The following is an 18959-nucleotide window of genomic DNA, read 5'->3' on the forward strand; positions in this document are numbered from 1 at the left end:
TAACATCAAACTAGTTAGGAACCAAGATTTGCAATCTGTGTTGTACAAGGCGAAACACTGCCAAACCTTCATTACGAACACAAAGCACTGCACGAACTGTGAAGCACTCTCCACACTCATTTCACTGCCATATGTAAATATTCACATAAATAACGACCTCCATGTGTATATTTCTCTCTTTATGTTTTTATATAATGTCTTTACATGTATCTTTATTTTCATATATAATGTCTTTCTTATGGGAACGTTATTTGCAGTTCACTGATGATAATAACAGCTAACATTTATTGAGCACTTACTCCAAGATTGGCACTGTTGCAAGTGCCTATCTTAGAGTAAGCTTATCATCTTACTTAATCATCACAAGAACCGCATGAGAAAGGCATGACTGCTGTCCCCATTTTGCAGAAGAGGACATGGAGGCTCAAGAACTTATATAAACCATCCAAGATCACACAGTCAGTGGCTTTACTGGGTTACAAACTCGAGTGGTCTAACTTAAGAGGTCCACATGCTGGCCACTACTCTCTACCACTTTATAACCATTATGTGCTCCTGATGGTTCAGACCATACTGGAAAGATCCCAAATAAATAAAACAAGACTTCTGGGGGCTTAGGAGGCTCCCCAGGAAGCCCAAATGTGGCCCTTTCACAGATCATTAAGTCTTATACGGAGTGTTTGCTTATAACACACATTTTCTTAATAATCTATATTATTTTTTTAAATTCCAAGGCACTAATGTGAGATGTCACTAAAATTTGTTGGATTTTCATGTTTTTCAACATAAACCTTACCAACATTCTTAACCTTTCCAGTGAGTGGGCTTTCCCCTTGCTTGTTTCCGTACCACATAATTATCACATAAAGAACTACCTGCTTATGCGGAAGCAAGAAAGAAAACAAAGCGAATGGAAAACACAAACACAGGCATGTTTGTTGTTTCATATTGAGGGTTATTTAGCTTGGATAATAAATCATTACAATGAATGTCAACACTGCACAGGGGAAAGGGAGTAGTTAGTTGCATATGCTAATGGAAGATGTGCATTACTAATAAGGAGGAGAATGAACAACTCTAGCCACATGCTAGTTATCACTGCAAATCTCCAGACAAGTCATGTTCACACTGAGCATATGACTGCTGTATGACAGTGCGGGCAAATATTCACGTGTCAACAGCAATTGCTCCCATACTCCATCCAAGAGTACCGAAGAGTTTAAAAATAAAACTCTCCTTGTCATGCACAAAGACACCAAGTTTAAACACTTCTGCCAGTCAGAGGGATTTTGCCAGTCTTTGCCCGCCCACAAGTGTGGTCTACAGGCTTCAAGTGTATCAGTGCATCGGAGTTCAAATTACAAAGAACTGTGATGTTATCCATAAACAAGTCCTGTGAGTTTTTCATCTAAAATATGTCTCAAATCCAGAGATTCTCTGCCTGTCTGTTGCCACTGGGCCACCATTGTCTTGACACTGGACTAGAGCAGTAGCCTCTTCTCTATCTTCCCTATTATACTTTTGCTTCCTTTCTATCTAGCCTAAAATAGAGTGATTTTTTATTGTGTTAAAATATAAGATTTACCTTACTAATCATGTGTAGGGGTGCAGTACAGTGGCATTAAGTACATTGATGCTATTGCACAACTATTCTCACCATCCATTTCCAGAACTTTTTCATCTTTCCAAACCAGAACTCCGTACCCATTAAACAATAACTCCCTAGTCCCTCCTCCCTCCAGTCCTTGGCAACCACCATTATACTTTGTCTCAATGAGTGTGACTACTCTAGGTACCTACTATTAATGGACTCACACAGTATTTGTCCTTCTGTATCTGGCTCATTTTACTTAGCATAGTATCTTCAAGGTTCATCCATGTCATTGCATGTGTCAGAATTTCCTTACTTTTTAAGACTGAACAAATGTGGCAATGAAATATTATTTATTCATTCATCTGCTGTCAGACACTTGGGATGTTTCTACCTTTGAGCTATTGTGAATAAAGCCACTATGAACACATGTGTACTAAATATCTGCATTCAGTTTTTATGTGTATGTACTCAGAAGTGGAATTGGATCATACGGTAATTCTGTGTTTAATTTTTTGAGGAACCACCATCCTGTTTTCCACAGCATCTGTATCATTTTGCATTCTACCAGCTATGCACAAGGGTTTCAATTTCTCCACACCCTTGCCAACACTTGTTATTTCCCATTTTTTATTTTTTTTATAATAGTCATTCTAATGGATGTGAAAAATATACTTAGTAAAGATATAAACTGAACTGAGAAACACCCTTCTATGGCTTCTAACTGCACTTAGGATAGAAAAACAAACTCTTTGCCATGGCTGCAAAGCGTGGCATGATCTGCTTCTGTGGGAACCTCTGTAATTCCATCTCACCCCACTCTGTCCCTTTGTTTTACACTAGACCTCCATTTAATTCTTCACACATGTCAAACTCTTTCCCAATTTAGGGCCTTTGCACATGTTAATCCCATTGCTGTGAAAGCTCTTTCTCCCTCTGTTTTCAAAGTGGGCTTGGCCCCATCCTGCATCAGCTTAAAGACCACCTGGTCATCGCCTGATCTAGGGGATCCCCTCACCGTAATTCCCTCTTCTCTCCCTACTCCTTTCCCACATCACACTGATGTGAATGTGTGGTTATAATGGTTTTGCTTGTTCATTTATTTTATTGTCCCTCTCTGTACGTAGGGACAGATCCTACGAGAGAAGAGCCCAGATCCTGGTGGTCACTATTGCAACAGTGTTTACTTGATTCCCAGAATCAAGCAAAGTGCCTGGCACATAGTAGGTTCTCAGTAAATATCAATTAAATTTATTAATGATTTGCAGGAACATGCAGACCTACGAACAGAATATGGTGGCAGGCACCATGATAACCTCATTCGATTCTGAGAAAAGGTTGGAAAGAACGTGTCCCGTGCAGATATTCATCAGCCCTGGCAACAGGCTCTGTGCATCTCCGGCCTGAAAAAAATCACACATCTCAATAACAATGGGATCAATTTTGACATTAACACGAATATTACCAAAGCCCAAGAGATACATTTAAATTCACCAAGCTCCGCGGCAGATAATATAAAAGCTCTAACTTGCTCTCTAGAAACAAGAAACTTTCATTTATGGCTTCCCAGCTCGTGCTAATCCTGCCCATTAGGCCAAAATATTGCATTTTGCACAGGATGCAAGATCATACAAGAGACTGATGTAATACTTAGGCACAAAACCAGCTGGCAGATTTAACACTGAAATCCCCTTTATTCAGAAGGCACAAATCAAGCCCATGATGCCTTTTTGACAGATTCCTGCATGTTCCTCATTATGGATAGATGAAAGAAGACAACTCCACATTCAGGGGCACAACTCTAACCCCCTGCATTTGCATACCCAGTCATTTGTAAACGGAAAGAAACACATCCCCGCATTTGCCCAGAGGTAAATGTTTACTCAGAAAGGTGACTTCTGACATTGACAATAATGTCAGTTTTCCATCTGCATATTTTAAGGTAATGCATCCTTCCTTTAAGTGCTTTCAGTTCAGCTTCTTGATTTTGCTCTTTCAATGAGCACAGTGACACCCAGACCTCTAGGTCTCAATTTGAATAACTTTCTGGGAGGAGTGAAATATGCAATAAGGCTTCTAACGCCAACCCAAGGACAGGCACTTGGGTTGCCGGAAAGTGAGCGCTGAGACTGTAGTCCTTTCATCTTCCTCGCCCACCATACTCAACTAGCTGAGGGCTAAAAGGCTCACCCCAGGCTGTGGATGAATCCTTCTCTAAAATGTGGTATATCCCTGGAGATCTCTCTGGAACGTTTGCTCAGGTAGCTGAGCAGTTCATCAGCATAGCAATTTGCCCGGTCAGCTCCATCCATCAGAGCAGAGAAGTGTGGCTGGCGGAGGAGAGGCTCAGGGGAGAGCTCCCCGTGGGCAGGTAGGGAAGGCACATTCATCCAGAGATCATAAATATGCATCTTGGCCCTGATAGTCTCTGCATGAGGGTGAGAGACTGGAGCCGGCGAAGAGTCAATCCTCACTGGCCCACCGTCTCCAGGTGCCCCTGTTCCGCCTAAGAACGCGCTCTATTTAGATCTAAAGAGGCAGGCACATTTGCCACATGCGACTCGATGGCCTGTCTGAAACACAAAGGCGAGAGCGGGAGCTCTCTCTAGCTTCCAGATCACAGAGCTTACAAATCACATTCAATAGAGGTCTCTTTCTTGAGAAGCTACTATTTTGCCAGGTGGGATACGACAATGAGTAAGACAGGCTCTCGCTCCTTGGAGAGCTGACAATCTAGTCAATTTAAATTAAATTGCTAAGTTAATTTAAATAGGATATAAGATGCACTATGATGGAAAAAACAGATGGTGCTCTGAGAGCAGGGAAGAGGAACCTTACTTAACTGTGGGTGGCACGGGGGGGGAGGTCCCTGAAAATTTCTCAGGAGAAGCAAAATCTGGACTGAGACATAAAGAACCAGATAGAAGAACGCAGTTTGAAATCAGGATATAAGCAGTAGGAAGAAGACTCAGCAGTCCCCCAAACTTACCCCCAACAATAATTTTTTTTCTTGTCGCCACAGCTGGAATGTTGAGAACTTTTCACCGTCTCCCTGTCTGCCAGATACTAGCTAAAGATGCTAAGAAGCCAAACTAAAGAGCCGAGACATAGACTATCAGCAGGAGTGACTTGGAGATTCTGACTTGTATTGATCGAGACACCTTCCCACGAAGGAAGCGGGATTAGCAATATGTTGCTTGTCAGTTGCTCATTGGCTTCTTTGCCAGGCAAGGAAGAGATGGCTCAAGTTAAAAAAAAAAAAAAAAAGTAAATAAAAATTAAAAAAAAGAAAAAAGAAAGAAAGAAAAAAAATGCTCACTGTAAATTAATACTTGTCAAGCTCAATAAGGTGGAGAGCCCGGGGAAGGCTTAATTAAAGTAAACAGACAATTTAAAGTGAGGGAAAGTTCAGCCTACACGGGAGAAAAATTCTAGGTATTAAAACAAATTCATGAACAATTAGAAGCACGCAACGCCATTTATCATTTATTCAAGGCACGGGTGGTAATGAAGTTAGCAAACTCCCCCCGAATTGAGTGTTAGAATGACTTCGGTGATTAGATGATGTTGGGCAATTGAAGACAATGTGCTTGTGTCTGTGCAAGGTATCTTTTTTTTTTTCCCTGTTCTTTTACTTTCCTATTCCCCACCCGCCCCACCAGAAACATTATAATAATAATAATACAATCTCCATTCAGCACGCAGTGCCTCAGTATCTCAGCTGGTTGCTGTGCTTGGGGACATTTGACATTTGCTGATTGCTTGGGAGCTTGAGGCTGCAATTTTAAACTCTCAGCAGAAGGAATCTAAAGCAAGGAACAAAATGACAGACTTGTGAGCAGGGAAAAGCTTGTTGGTAAAAGTTGTGCTTTCTGTGGTCCACGTAGGTAAGAAAAAAGAGCACACCAGACAGGAGGGAACATGAACCGCCGTACCCCAAAAAGGACCACTTAAAAGAGCTTTTAAAACATTCACTTGCTTTGACCATATTTATCTCTAAGCAGTGAGGCTTGCACGGGCTGCCCTCACAGAGAGAGGCGGAACACACACTCTTGTGACTTGGAGTGCCGGTATTTTAGTAGTGTGTGCCCTAGGGCCACAGTCCTGGTTTCCGGAATTGCTCTGCGGGGAGAAGGCAGGCCAAAGAGAAAGTGTGAACGTGGAATTTATAAGCTGGATAATCAGTGATAACAGAAAAGGAATAAAGGAAGGGAGAAAAAAAAACTGAACGTCTGACAGTTCAATTGGATTTTGGTAAAGTATTTCTTGCATGACATTCGTTCTGTAGCCCAAAAGACAGAAGTGTTTGGAGGGTAAGATGTAGAGGCCTTACAATAATTCTTCTGGTAACAACTGTAGGAGGAATTTTGATTGCCTTGCAACCTCTGTGTAAACTTAATGAAGCATTTTTAGTTGGATGTTTTTAAAACTGGGTCAAAGAAAGGAGGCAAACAACCTGTTACTTTGTAATAGATCGAGCAAGTCATGGCGGTAAATCTGTAAGAGCCTTTGCCTAAGCACAGAAGCGAACCGGCGCAGCAAAAGCCTTTCTGATAAACGGAGATCAATACCAGGAGAATATCTAAAATTGGCTTTTCATCCCTAACCTCACCACTGCCCACTGACAACCAGAACACCGCAGATTGGAGCACCCACTTAAATCACCCAGGGTTTCGCACAGGCGAGATAAATGTACAAAGAGGAGAGGAAGGCAGGCAGCTCTCTGGGAAAATTATTGGCCGTCACACACCTTACGTGCTCTTTTTGATCTTTATTGTAATGTCTTCTGCCTGGTAAAGAAGCTCTGAAACTTTATGCAGACGACAAACAGATGATTAGACATAGATAAGCTCTCCCACACCTAAGAGTCAAATCAAAGTGTTTGCAGGTGTACAGGGGAGGACCTTTTTCCTTCCTGAAAAGGTGGGCATTTTCTTAGCTCACTTGCAGAATACCTTTAGAGCTGTGTATGCATGTGTGTGCACATGCGTGTTTATATGTGTGTATGCATGAGAAAGAGAGGGAGAGACACAGAGAGAGAAAGAGAGACTGAAAATCAGTGACTTTGATTCCCATCTAAAAAGCCATCGGAGAATCCAGAACGAGTTCCCCAGGCCAGCCCCAAGTCAGGCAGTGTTTCTGCGTCTGCTTCATTCTTTCTAGCTGAGGAGCTGGTTCCTATGGTGCTCAGGGCTCACTGGTGGAAGCATATTGATGATTCAAAGTTGATGAAACTTTTCCAATCAGCGATCTTGCTGGGTGTGGCCCTTCTGGCACTATCTCTGTTTCCCTCTCTGGCCCAGCAGATACATGATAATTGCTGGATGCGTCTACAGTGGGAGGGCTAAAGGCAAGGCCACAAGAACTTTGTACAGCTGCTCAGAAGCTTGGGAGCAAAGTGAGAAGCTCTAGTTGCCTCGGAGGGCCCTGGGATGAAGTCTGATTCTTCCATCAGGCTGATGGTCCTCAATTTGTGGTCTGCAGAGCCATTTGTGATTTGTGCAAGTGCCACTCGATGGCTTTAATGTTGTGTTTTCAACTTAATCAAAAACTAAAACACTAGCCAGTTATAAAGACAAAACTTTCCTTTTGCATTGATACTGATTTTTTGTAAAATATGTTTTAGGATGATTTTTTTTTCCTAATAGCAGTCCATATTTCTTAAAGTGGAGAAACATAGCATTGGGCATTTTTCTGGAGTTAAGGAATTTCTTGGAGTGTCCTCTTTGGAACATTTGTTTGTTCATTCATTCTTCAAAATATTGGCAGAGAGCCTACCATGGAGGCACCCTTTTGGGTCCAAGTGATGTATCGATGAACAAGGCAGACCAAGTTTCCTGCCCTGGAAGAACTTATGTGTTAGTGGGCGGAGGCAAACAAACAATAACATAATCAATAATTACATAGCATGTTAGAAATTCATAAGTGCCATGAAAAACTCAGAAGTAAAAGTTCCAAAACGTAAGCAGGGCAAGGGTAGTTGACAGCGAAGAGAGTGGCTGGGAGAGAGGGTGATTTTTACTTTTAAACAGCATATTCAGTGTGGGGTTCATTTTTTAAAAAAGATTTAGAAGTAGTAAAGCAGAGAGTTTAGAAGGGAGAACGTATTCATTCATTATCTCAGTCATCTATAGGCCTGGACGTTTGTGCCACAGGGGGTCACTTGTTGGGTGGGGTGTGGATGCTGCAGTGTGGACAGAGCAACAAGAAGGCAGCTTCAGGGTGGAACCTACTTGCTAGGTAGCGACACTCGTCTATTCACAGGTCTCACGTCTCCCTAAACTCAAACTGGCTGTCAGCTCTAGGGATAACTATCTTCCGGACCAATAATCAAAATTCTAATAAAAGCAAAAGAGAAAATAAAAAGACAGGAAACAACGTGGGAGAAGCTTGGGCTGCCTGAAATTAGAGCCCATGTGTAACTCATAGATACCACGGAGCACCACACATTTCCTCCCATGTTCCCACACCCTCCAACAGTGTATTAAATTCTTCCCTTGTTTGACATAAAGTAATAACAGAGTTGTCACTGTTCTGAACAACAAAAGATGGGATGACTTAATTTCTCTTTCTTTCAGAGGCATGTCACAGGCTCCTATTTAATGATAGCAGAGGAGAAACTGGACTTCGGCAAGACAAGTCACAATTTACTGCACCCTTAGGGAGACAAGGAGTAAAGCCTTTGAGGATAAAATGCACCATATGGAGTTTTAATCAATGAAGAGCTAGGTGTTGCATTCTACCTGAATAAGTCACTTTAGAACTTGAGCTCCTTTCTCCAAATACCCACAGCTACTGTCCAGGGAGAGTAGAGTTTAAGTAAGCCCAAGTAAAACCATACTGAAGTCTAATCAATTTCACATTTCTGAATATTCATCAAATATGCAAAAGAAAAAAATCTGAAAAAACAATTTTTTTTTTTTTCAAAAACAATACGACACTTTATTTTATACTCAGAAACTAAAGAAATACTGTCTCCAGGCGGGGGCTTGTCAGCTCCTTTGTAAACTGGCCCTTGCATCATTATTGTGTAGCAACATCCAGGCTCACGGCTGTTTCTCTGACTGATAGAATAATGCGGCAACAGACTCCATGGCCCACACCCAGGCCAGCCAGCCAGGAACTGGACACCCAGCCTGCAGCAAGGAGCTGATTCACATCCCTCCCAGGTGGATGAGAGCTTCCCGGCACATCCAGGCTTGTCCATCATGGTGTTGTCTACGTTCCTGTCCCATCTGTCCTCACATCCCTGTGACTCACATCCCACTCACCCTCACCTTCCCACCTCCCCATCACTCTTCAGCGTTCCCGAAAACTGATGACTTTATCCTCATGAAATTTCATGACAGTGTGCAAGGCTCAGGAAAATCTGCAAATTTTTCCATTTACACAATCAGAGTCCCAATAAATGCTTCCATGTACAGAATGTCAGTCCTAACAAATAGCAAATGATAATAAAAGCTAACATTTATGAAGCACTTACCATGTGCTGGGCACTTATGAACATTTAATATGGAACACTTACATCCACTAAGTTCTTTAAATGAATTGATATCATTTAATTTTTACAACAGCCTTATTGTTAGGAAAGAGGATACCGAGACACAGAGAGATTAAGCAACTTGCTAGTTAAGTAACAGCTAGTAAGTGGCAGGACTTGGATATGAACCCAAGACTTTGAGTCTCTCCTTTTAATCACTGCACGCCTTTGCTATTCGCTATGAAAAGTATTATGCATTATAAAACTATTATGTATTTATGCAAAGTATTAAGCTATCCATAGTAAAAGCCACGTGATGGAAAGCTGAGTAGAGTAGGGTTCAGACGACAGACAACTAGCTGGCCTGTGGCTTTTGCTTTAGCTGTTATTGTGTCTGGCAAGGTCCTAGCATGAAAGCAGCTGACACATGAACTTGGCGATGTGAAGAGAGTTCTATAAGGAGATGATTTAAACAGTTGTGGTCAAGGTTTAGGGAAACTAGATGGGATGGGGCAATGTTCTAAGGCTAAGAAAAGTGGGATTGATCAGAAGGAAAACAGGGAAATTGGTGTGTGTGTGTGTGTGTATGTGTGTGTCTGTGTGTGTATTAATATTAATATATATATATATATAAAACAGACAACATGGAAGTAGCAACTTCTGTTTGTGTGGTTGAGTCTACACCACCTACGGTTCACATGTATAAGAAAGCAAAGGCTTGAGATGTGAAATGGGTTGAAATCTCAACATGTCCACTTACTAATCGTGTGGCCTTGATGAATCTTCTGCTTTTAGTTTCCTCATTTAAAAAATGGAGCTAATAACAATAGGAATACCTACCACATGGGGTTGATGTAACAACAAAATGAGATCCATTTAATAAGTAAAAGCACTTTACAAAATATAAGTTGCCCTAAAATGTAAGGGTTATTATTACCCCATTTAAATTGACAAGACAGCAGCACACCACTGGAAGGCAAACGGTACCCTGAAGATCTGTCAACAAACCCAGCCACCTGCAGCAGCAGACACCAGGAGATTCACAAAAATCTGTTTGGCATACTAAATATTAAGGTACTAACAGCAAGACGAATCCACGATTCGAAGGAAATTCGGTTAATAGAATGGATCATTTCCCCTCTCTTCCTTTTGCCTATTTTAAAAATGTCTTAACACAGAGCTACAATAAAGGGTAAAGCCAATCACACATTTTCATTAGTACACAGAGAAACTACAGCAAATAGGTCTCTGGAGGGTGAAAAAATGTGACAGATGTAGACAGAGTAACTTGAAAGAGTATTTTAGCAATAGATACAGGATGCTTGACTTAACAGATGTTTACAGTTAATAAATTCCATTTTATATCTGTTTTCACAGAATATCTCTCTGATGTTATACCTGGCAGACATCACGAAGGTAGCAGAAAAAAAATTCAGATCCACAGCCTGATAGGAATTAGAAATTATACTCGGGGAGAATTCCCGACCCCTGTAAGACAACTGCGGTGCAAAGTCAAACAGTTTCACTGCCAAGTCCCCATGTCTCCCTGGGTACCCGCAGAAGGGTTAAAGTAAATACTCTAACCACTCTGTCAATGAGGAAAGGTCCTGGTAAAGCCCCATCTGCACGCATGTCCGGCATCCTTACCCAGAGACTCCATCGCAACCTTCCCATGGAAAGAACTCCCAGGCTGAGGTGAGGCGCTGCGGAGCCTCCATGAGAGGCGGTCGGGCTTGCGCTCCACGGTGCCAGCGACGCTAATGATCAGGAGAGCTTGGCTCACCATCGGCAGGAGCTGGGACTGGGATGCCCGGCCTTTTGTGTTCCCGTCTAACTACAGAAAATCACCAGCAGTCCCAGCCTGGCACAGCTGAGGCCTTCTCCAGCTGGGAAGGGAAAACATAATAGGCAATATCTGCTCTCCCCCGCCTTCCTTTCTGCTCCCTTCCCTGTAGACAGTCTCAGCATGAGGTTCCTGAGGAATTAGTTGCGGGAGGACGCCTCCCCCGCTGACAGCCAAATGCCAACCGCAAGTCCTGCCCATGTAATGTGTCTGACATTTCTGCATCTCTCCGGGTTAACATTGTTTGACACAGACTTTTTTGGAAATATCTCTTAGAAAGGTTTGCACGTGTGTGTGTGTGTGTGTGTGTGTGCGCGCACTTGCGTATGCATACACAATTTCTGTTGTTTCACAGCATCATTGTGTATATTTAATTTTTTAAAAAAATTATTTTGTTAGTTGCTGACACATCTCTGCATTGGCATTTCCACTTAGGCAGAAGTAATTGGTTTCAGAAGGCTGAAAACCCTTATTTGAAACCATGTGCACATTCTTGTTGATGGATGCCATGGAATGTTCAAATATCATCTTCCCTCAAGTAAAACAAGCCTTAAAATCCAGAAGGATGAAATGTGATTGACAGCGTGGCATACTTACATTTTAACTACCTGTTGTCAAATTATTTTAAAGCACTCGTATATGAAATTGGATCAGTTCTCCTTCCTGGTTAGTTACCTTTAGATAGATCTTCACAACTTTGAAAGGGATTCTTTCTCTGTTCCTGTCCTGGAAAGTACTTTCCATTCTTTATTGTGTTTCGTAATGTGCAAAGGACCAATCAAACGGAAATGTCTCTCAAACATTCACACAAGGTGCAGTCTGCGATGGAGAAGAAGAGAAACAGCTATCCATCATGTCCGGAAGGAAAGTCTAGTTGTAGCCTATATACTCAAAAAGTGGGGCTTTGGGATGTTTCTGTGATTTATTTTTAAAGGAATGCTATAGCATAGCTGCTGAATATGGCAGACAAAGAAAATCCTACCAAGAAACAACGAACCCCAACTCCAGATGATATGGGGAAGGCAATTGGATGACCATGCATGGCTGCAGCAGAACGACTGGGCACAAAGACTCAAGTTTTGGGACACTGGGTGTACCTACAGAAAGGCACCTCCGCGTGTTGTGTACTGCCGTAAAATCTGTGTCTATTAGGCACCACTATTGGTGATCTCTTTAAAGACCACCCAGGAAACTCAGGGCAGAAATAGTACCTACAACATCTCTACATCGTGGCCACCTAGAAACAACATGGCAGCACGTTTAAACCTGCAGACTCTACAATAGGACGGCACGTGTCCAAATCCCAGCTTTGTCATCTACTAACTGTCTGATTTCAGGCAAGTGGCTTTACCAGACTGTGCCTCAGTTTTTTCATCTGTAGTATGGAAATATTAATAGACATTATATTAATGGGTCATCATGAGGATTGAGTTAAATACATGTAAAAACATGAGTCCTTGCTTCTCACAATCAATATTATTAATATCCCGTCTCTTCCTGATTGCTCCCTACACAAGGGGAACTAGGTCCCATTCTATTCTTGGTTATATGCTATTGTCGGAAATTTCTTCTCCACAGAGTCCAAATTAAGCTCCCTGCAATGTCAATTGATTTACCCCAGGTCTATTAGGAGATACAGAGCCAGGATAAGTCTCATATTTCTTCCCCTGGCAGTTCTTCACAATATCCAAGACAGCTGTGACGTATCCCTAAGTCTGCTTCAGACCAAGCCTTCCCTGTTTTTAGCAACTTTACTGTATGTGGCAATTTTCCCAGATTTTTCTTCATCTTTATCACCTTCCTTTGGATGTATGCAGATCTGTCAACATCCTTAAATTGTATAATCAGAAAATGGAACAGAATTTTATGGGTGTGGTCTAAGAATGCAAACTATGGGAGACTAGTGTCTTTCTTCATACACAGATACCATTTTTTTTCAATTGTAGAAACTACTGAGTATAGTCAAAATTCATATTCAAATAGCCACCCATCCCCTTGGCCCCAAATGCGTTTCTTAGATACTTAGAGGAATAAAGGAGTTCTATTTTTTCCCCCTCCCATCAGTATGAAGGACACAGTCCTCTCTTGTGTATAGACCTATATAACTGAATACTTACAATACTGGGCTAAACTGTCTGAAAAATCAATTCACAGCTCTCCTAGATGGAAATCTGTATCTGGAGCTAAGTTTGCAAAACACCTGGGTGATCAGTCACCCTGACCACCTTACTCTTCCAGAGAAACTCAGAGACCTTAAGTAACTTACCCAAGTTCACATACAGTTGGTATTGAGAGTTGAACCAATGAAATCATGGGCTAGAACGTTCTCAATGCCTCCCACCATGGCCAACAGGACAGTTTTCTTGCTCATAATCTCTGTACAACCCAGCCTAATTCTCTTTTCAAAGGAGAATCAACAGAGGAGCTTGGTAGGTTTTGTGTCACAGCAAACCAGTGCACTTGACTGGCCACGCCCACTGAAACAGAGCCATATGCAGGTACGATCAGCGGTAAATGATAAATAGAGTCCCCACACAGGAGTTTCAAGAACGGGCTTCAAGAGTTGTAGGAGAACTTTGTATAAGTCTTTCTAAAAGCAATTAATTCCAGATTTCTTAGGATAAAGGCATCATACCCATCTTCATTTTCAGTCATTTGTGTGTGTCTGTGTCTGAAACATTTATACAGCAATGGTACGTCCTTTGGAGAAGAGACTTGTCTCTAAGCCCTTCCTAGCCATATTGACTGATAGAGGATCGGGAACAGAAATGGGAGAAATCCCTTACTCCACTCTAAAAGGAAGTTTAAAAACAAAACAGAAAACCTGCTTTCTACTTCCCTGACAAAGATAATATGAATCTGAGTATAAAATGTGTAGCATTAAAAAAAAACAAAAAACAGTGGAAAAGCTACTTTTAAAGCAATTTCTTAATCTGGGAGCAGTTGTATCTAACATTGAAATAACAACAAATAAGACCAAAAAAAAAAAAGCCTCAGGCCCCTTAATTCATTGGATCCTGCTTGTCGAGTAAGAAGATATTTCTCTGATTTTCTCTGCTAAAAGTGACCTCTCTCTTTCTCACTTTATTTTGCTTAATTCTCATGGCACTATCACATATGACACTTAATAATTCTGTGCACATATGTCCATTCCCTTACTAGTTGTAAACTTCTGAAAGACAAGGATGAATTGTCACGCTATTCTTTGCCATCATGCTTTCTACAGTGTGACAACCTCCTATCAGTTCTCTCGACATCACTCCTCTCTTCTCGCTAATCCCTTATCCACGTGCCAGGCAAGATGATCTTTTAAAAACAAATCTGGTCATTGCACCCTCTTCTCAAAAATCCTTCACTGGCTTCCTGTTTTGCTAAGGTAGAGTACATAGAGTCCATGCCCCATGAAACCTTGCCAGTTCTGGTCCTTGCCTATGTCTTACCATCTATTCCCTCCTCTCCCCTGCTCCCTCTCTCTGCCCCAGCAACCTGGATCTTTCAGTCCCCGGAACACACTGTTTTCCTCCCAGTTCACCTACCTTCCTCTCTCTGCCCACTCAACCGCTTCCTTTACTTCCCACGAATCAGCTTCTTCCTTTAGGGAAACCTTTCCTGATACCATATTCAAGTCAGGTACTCTTGATGTTGCCTGCTGTGGTCCTAACCTATAAATTTTCTTCAAGACCTTCCCAGAGACTATTTCCTGATACACTGGTAGAATATGATATATCCACACCAGAAAAATGTTAAGTTCTAAGTTCTCAGAAGCCTTCAGAAGAGCCATGTCACTGAAGGAGGATTTCTGTCCCCCTTCTAGAAATAAAATCTTGGTCCAGTAGTATTTCTGGAGGTGTGGAGGTAGGGGGAGAAGCTATCCCAATGCTGAATCAACCCATCCACATCATTTTTGGAAAAAAAAAAAAAAAAAAAAGCCCCAGGCTGGAATATGAACTTTAATTGCACACTGGTTTCTTTGGTTAATGAGTTTAATATTCAAAAGGACTCCCAGAGGTCTAGAGAAAGGATCAAAGTATAGGTGTATTACTGCTGTGCATTTTGGGAGTCCTGTTGGCCAACCTTGATTAACCGCCTCTGTGATATACGAATCACCCCAGCAGAAGATGCCAGGTCACCATGAATGCACCACACCTGGACTCATGCCCTTAATGACCCAGCTCACAACTCCAGAAAGAGGACCATTGCATTAATCACAAGGCTACTACCCTTGTCAGGATCTACTCAGAACATCAGAAATCAATGAGAGAGATGTGGACTCTGACAACCAGACTCGTGGAGCACTTATGTGGACAGCAGCTGCCACACACAGGGTGTAGGGGTCACCTGTCCTGGAGCAGGACAGGGGAAGGGCGGTGGAGAAGTGTTGCTCGCTGGGCCCCTACTCTGTGGCAGTTCCTCTGCTGTGGGCTTCACGCCCAGATTATCATTTCATCCCATTTGTCATTGGCTTATTTGTTCTTTTGTCAGAGTCCTCCAGGTAGGCCATTAACATTCCCCCTAGATAAGGAGCCAATTCTGCAATTCACCCCTTTAGGCTTTCTTTCCTTAAGAAAAGATTATCTCCATTACTTTCGACAGTGTCTAATATGCCTGGTCAGAACCAAAGGAGACGGTTATTCTTATTCTTATTATCAAAGTGGGCAGTGTAGCTAGAGATCAAACCAGCTCCAGATCTCAAGTTCCTCCCTAGTTCTCCTCCCTCAGAAAAAAGGGGATCTCTTTATTGATAAAATACACACGGTTTAAGAGATTTGGGATGAAAAGCAAAGATATGCATTAAAAAAATACAGATTTCAAATGCCAAGGCATAGTCCCTGACTGAACTGCACCCCCATTCCTCCCATGCTGACCTCACAGACGTGGGTCTCAGGACTCAGTATTGAATCTGCAAAACTACTCAGCCTATTACAAATCTCTGTCTCCTCCCCTTGAACTTTTATTCCCTTATGTTCATCTTATTATGGATATCTGAACATTCTTTTTTTTTTTCCTTAACCTACTAAAGTGTAAGTCTTTTAAAGGCGGAAATCATGTTTAATTTATCCTCTGTTCTAAATAATGATGTCTTTATTCTAAATAACATTTTTTCACTTTTGCCTCAGTTTTTCTACTGTAAGGGTAAGAATAATCATTATTCCAACAGATATGTAATAAAATCAGTATTGTTTAATTTGTTTTTAAAAATGAAGGTACATAGGCAAAAAATATTAATTGTTCTTGTGTTAATGAAAAACCAGCAGCTTTCACAGAAATATTTTGCACATCGATACATTTAGTATGGGTCAGTGAAACATAGTAGAATTATAAAAGCTTTTTAATTCATGCCATGAAATAATTTAACCAACGTATGGGATGAGGGCAATTCACATACTTTTCTTACCAGTGGAGAGAAATAAAGAAAAATTTGAGATTGACAGATGGGAAAAATTTCTGTTAATGACTATAAGTGACTGGGACGAAAATGGACAACTAGTTCTTTGGTAGGAAGTGGAACAGGATAGCACATTTTCAAAAAGCAAATGTGATAGGATGTGGAGATTATGAAAGGTAAAACTCGACTTTTATCCTAGAGATCTTTCAGGAAAAATGAGCAGACAACTAAAGGTTTCTGACAACTGGAAAGTCACAAGAATTAACCAGGGAACCTTCATGAGGAACCGTGCAAAGAATTCAGAAAATACAGAGAGGAGCTGAAATATAATAAAATCTAGGTGCCATTTAAGATAATAAAAAATAGAGATAAGGACAGGAAGATACATAATACACTTATTCAAAGAAACTTTAGAACGAAGAGTATCTGTTGTTTTTCTAATTCATTAAATAATTGGGGGAAAAACGTCATTGACATTGAAGATCAAATCCATGGCAAGTACCAAAAAAGCAAATTCAGTCCTTAGTCCCTTCAAATGAAAGGGCTGGCATCTTTTCATTCCCCACAAAGGGAAGACATCCTCACGGTCCCTGTGATCAACTACATCAGAAAAAGCTCAATCAGTGTTACTGAAATTTGGCAAAAGTATTCACATTTCAGCTGAGTATAAGCTTGAGGTATTACAGCCCAGAGGCATATCTTTAAGAAAGTTATAGGGGAACATAAATAGATTCTTAGAATAGAAATGGCTTTTTCAGCATAGGTTAATGGAAGATATGTTATCACAAACTTGGGCAGGGAAAATGGAGAATTGATATATGAGGTTACCCAGCCTTGATACAGAAATTGCCAATCTTTATGGAAGATTTGCAGAATATTTTAAAAAGACACAGAAGGAAGAGCTTTCCATTTATAAATGTATCTATTTCTCTCTATCTATCCTGCCAGCCCCCTTACTCTAAGTCCCAGGTATATATCACTTGCCTCATGGGAATTCCTCCTCCACACATTGGCTTGAGAGGTTCTGATTTTACCTTTTTTTTGGCTTTAGTTTGTTTTGTTTTGATGCAAAGCTGAGCATCAGCCACTCGCCTTCTGCCCCTGACAGATGTGTAAATGCAAAGGTCCCCTTGACAAACTATTTCTTCATAGCACTTCTCACAATTTCAATGATTTATCTCTTCATCTAATACTGTAAGCTCCCTGAAACTGTAAGCGCCATGTTCTCCACGAAACTGTAAGCTCCAGGAGGGCAGGGAACTCCATTTTGCTCCCTGCTGAAGCCTTGCATTATACCTGGAAATAGGTGATTAATAAAGGTTTGTGGGATTTATGAATGAAACAACATGCATAAACCTCCAAGGAAATCTTATATATGCACACATACATATATACATATATAGGAAGTGGAAGAGTACCCAGATACTACCTGAGAAATATGAAGAAATAAACTGCATTAAATAATGTGAACATCTCCTGAATTTTTCCACAGAAGACCTGAGTAGCTCACTAATTGTGTAGATTCCAGCTCTCTCCCTCTCTCTATTAGTGATTTAGCTCCACGGAGACCACATAACTCAGGAGGGACATAGGCAGGTGCCAGGGGAGTTGTGAGGGTTCTGGTTTCTGCAGAGGTCTTTAAAATAATCAAAGCTCTCATTATACGTGTAGTTGGTGCCATGTAATGCAGACACATGTGTGAGAGCCTTGTCTTCCCATCGTACTGCCCTCTGGGGCCATGGCTGTTGGCCATTCACCCTGTGTTTCCTCACGGTGTTCATCCTGGTGCTGAGCATAAAGTGCATAATTGATACAGTTGCACTGGTCTACGTATCGGTGTTAAAACTGGGTTTGCAGTGACCACTGGGGCTGCTACAATTTTGTGGAGACTATTTGTACCTAGGGCAGATTTGTAAACCTCCAATCCATCTAAAGTGGCCACCCTGGGGACTTTTGAGATGGCTGAAGGGTAGACAATGGGCTTGCTTTGGAAACTCCGTGGAAATGCCTGCTTTTCTGTTAGGGAGTTACAGAAGCTGCCCGGAACAATGCAAAGAGCATGGGCTTGAATTTGGGCCCCAGAAACATTTCTTCAGGTCAATTGCTTTTTTGTAAGCCTCGGTTTCCTGATCGAATTTCCTACTTCAGCTTGTTGCGAAGGCTGGAAATGATGCATTGAAAGTGATTAGCATAGTTCAGGGCGTAGGAGTATCTCAGAAGTAGCAGTTAAGACGTTTGTTAGAAAACATGTTCATACAAAGAAATGTATGTGAATGTTCATGGCGGGGTAGGAGCTCCAAATGGAAGCAACCCAGACGTCCATCAGCTGGTGGGTGGATACAGAAAATGTGTACGTGTGTCAGTGGGATACTGTTCAACACAAAGGAACGGACTACTGATACATGCTACAACATAGAAGAACCTCAAAAACATGCTACATATTATATACATAACTCCAGGGATAAGCAAATGCTGAGAAAAGATACATTAAGATGCAAAAAGTAGATCAGTGGTAGCCTAAGGCTGGGGGTGGGAGCAGAGATTCACCGCAAGTGGCCAGTAGGGAATTTGGGGATGATGGAAATGTTCTAAAAGTGGAGGATGCTGATGGCTGTACAACTCTTTAAATTTGCTAAAAATCATAGCATTGTACACTTAC

General features: G+C 41.4%; 1 protein-coding gene across 11 annotated transcripts in view; it reads right to left on the minus strand.

Annotated features, from left to right (window-relative positions):
- TENM2 (teneurin transmembrane protein 2) overlaps nucleotides 1-18959 on the minus strand; it is a 1169384-nt gene that overhangs the window by 436196 nt on the left and 714229 nt on the right. Inside the window, exon 1 of one of the 11 annotated variants that reach the window (XM_069483876.1) lies at nucleotides 10719-10981. The exons of the other annotated variants lie outside the window; for them this stretch is intronic. Within the exon in view, the coding sequence (XP_069339977.1) occupies nucleotides 10719-10857 (139 nt within the window). The 5' untranslated portion in view covers nucleotides 10858-10981. Of the gene's footprint in view, nucleotides 1-10718; nucleotides 10982-18959 lie in introns of those variants that run through there. 11 annotated transcript variants of the gene reach the window in all.

Source organism: Eulemur rufifrons, chromosome 10, assembly GCF_041146395.1.
Source record: "Eulemur rufifrons isolate Redbay chromosome 10, OSU_ERuf_1, whole genome shotgun sequence".
Classification (NCBI taxonomy): Eukaryota; Metazoa; Chordata; class Mammalia; order Primates; family Lemuridae; genus Eulemur; species Eulemur rufifrons.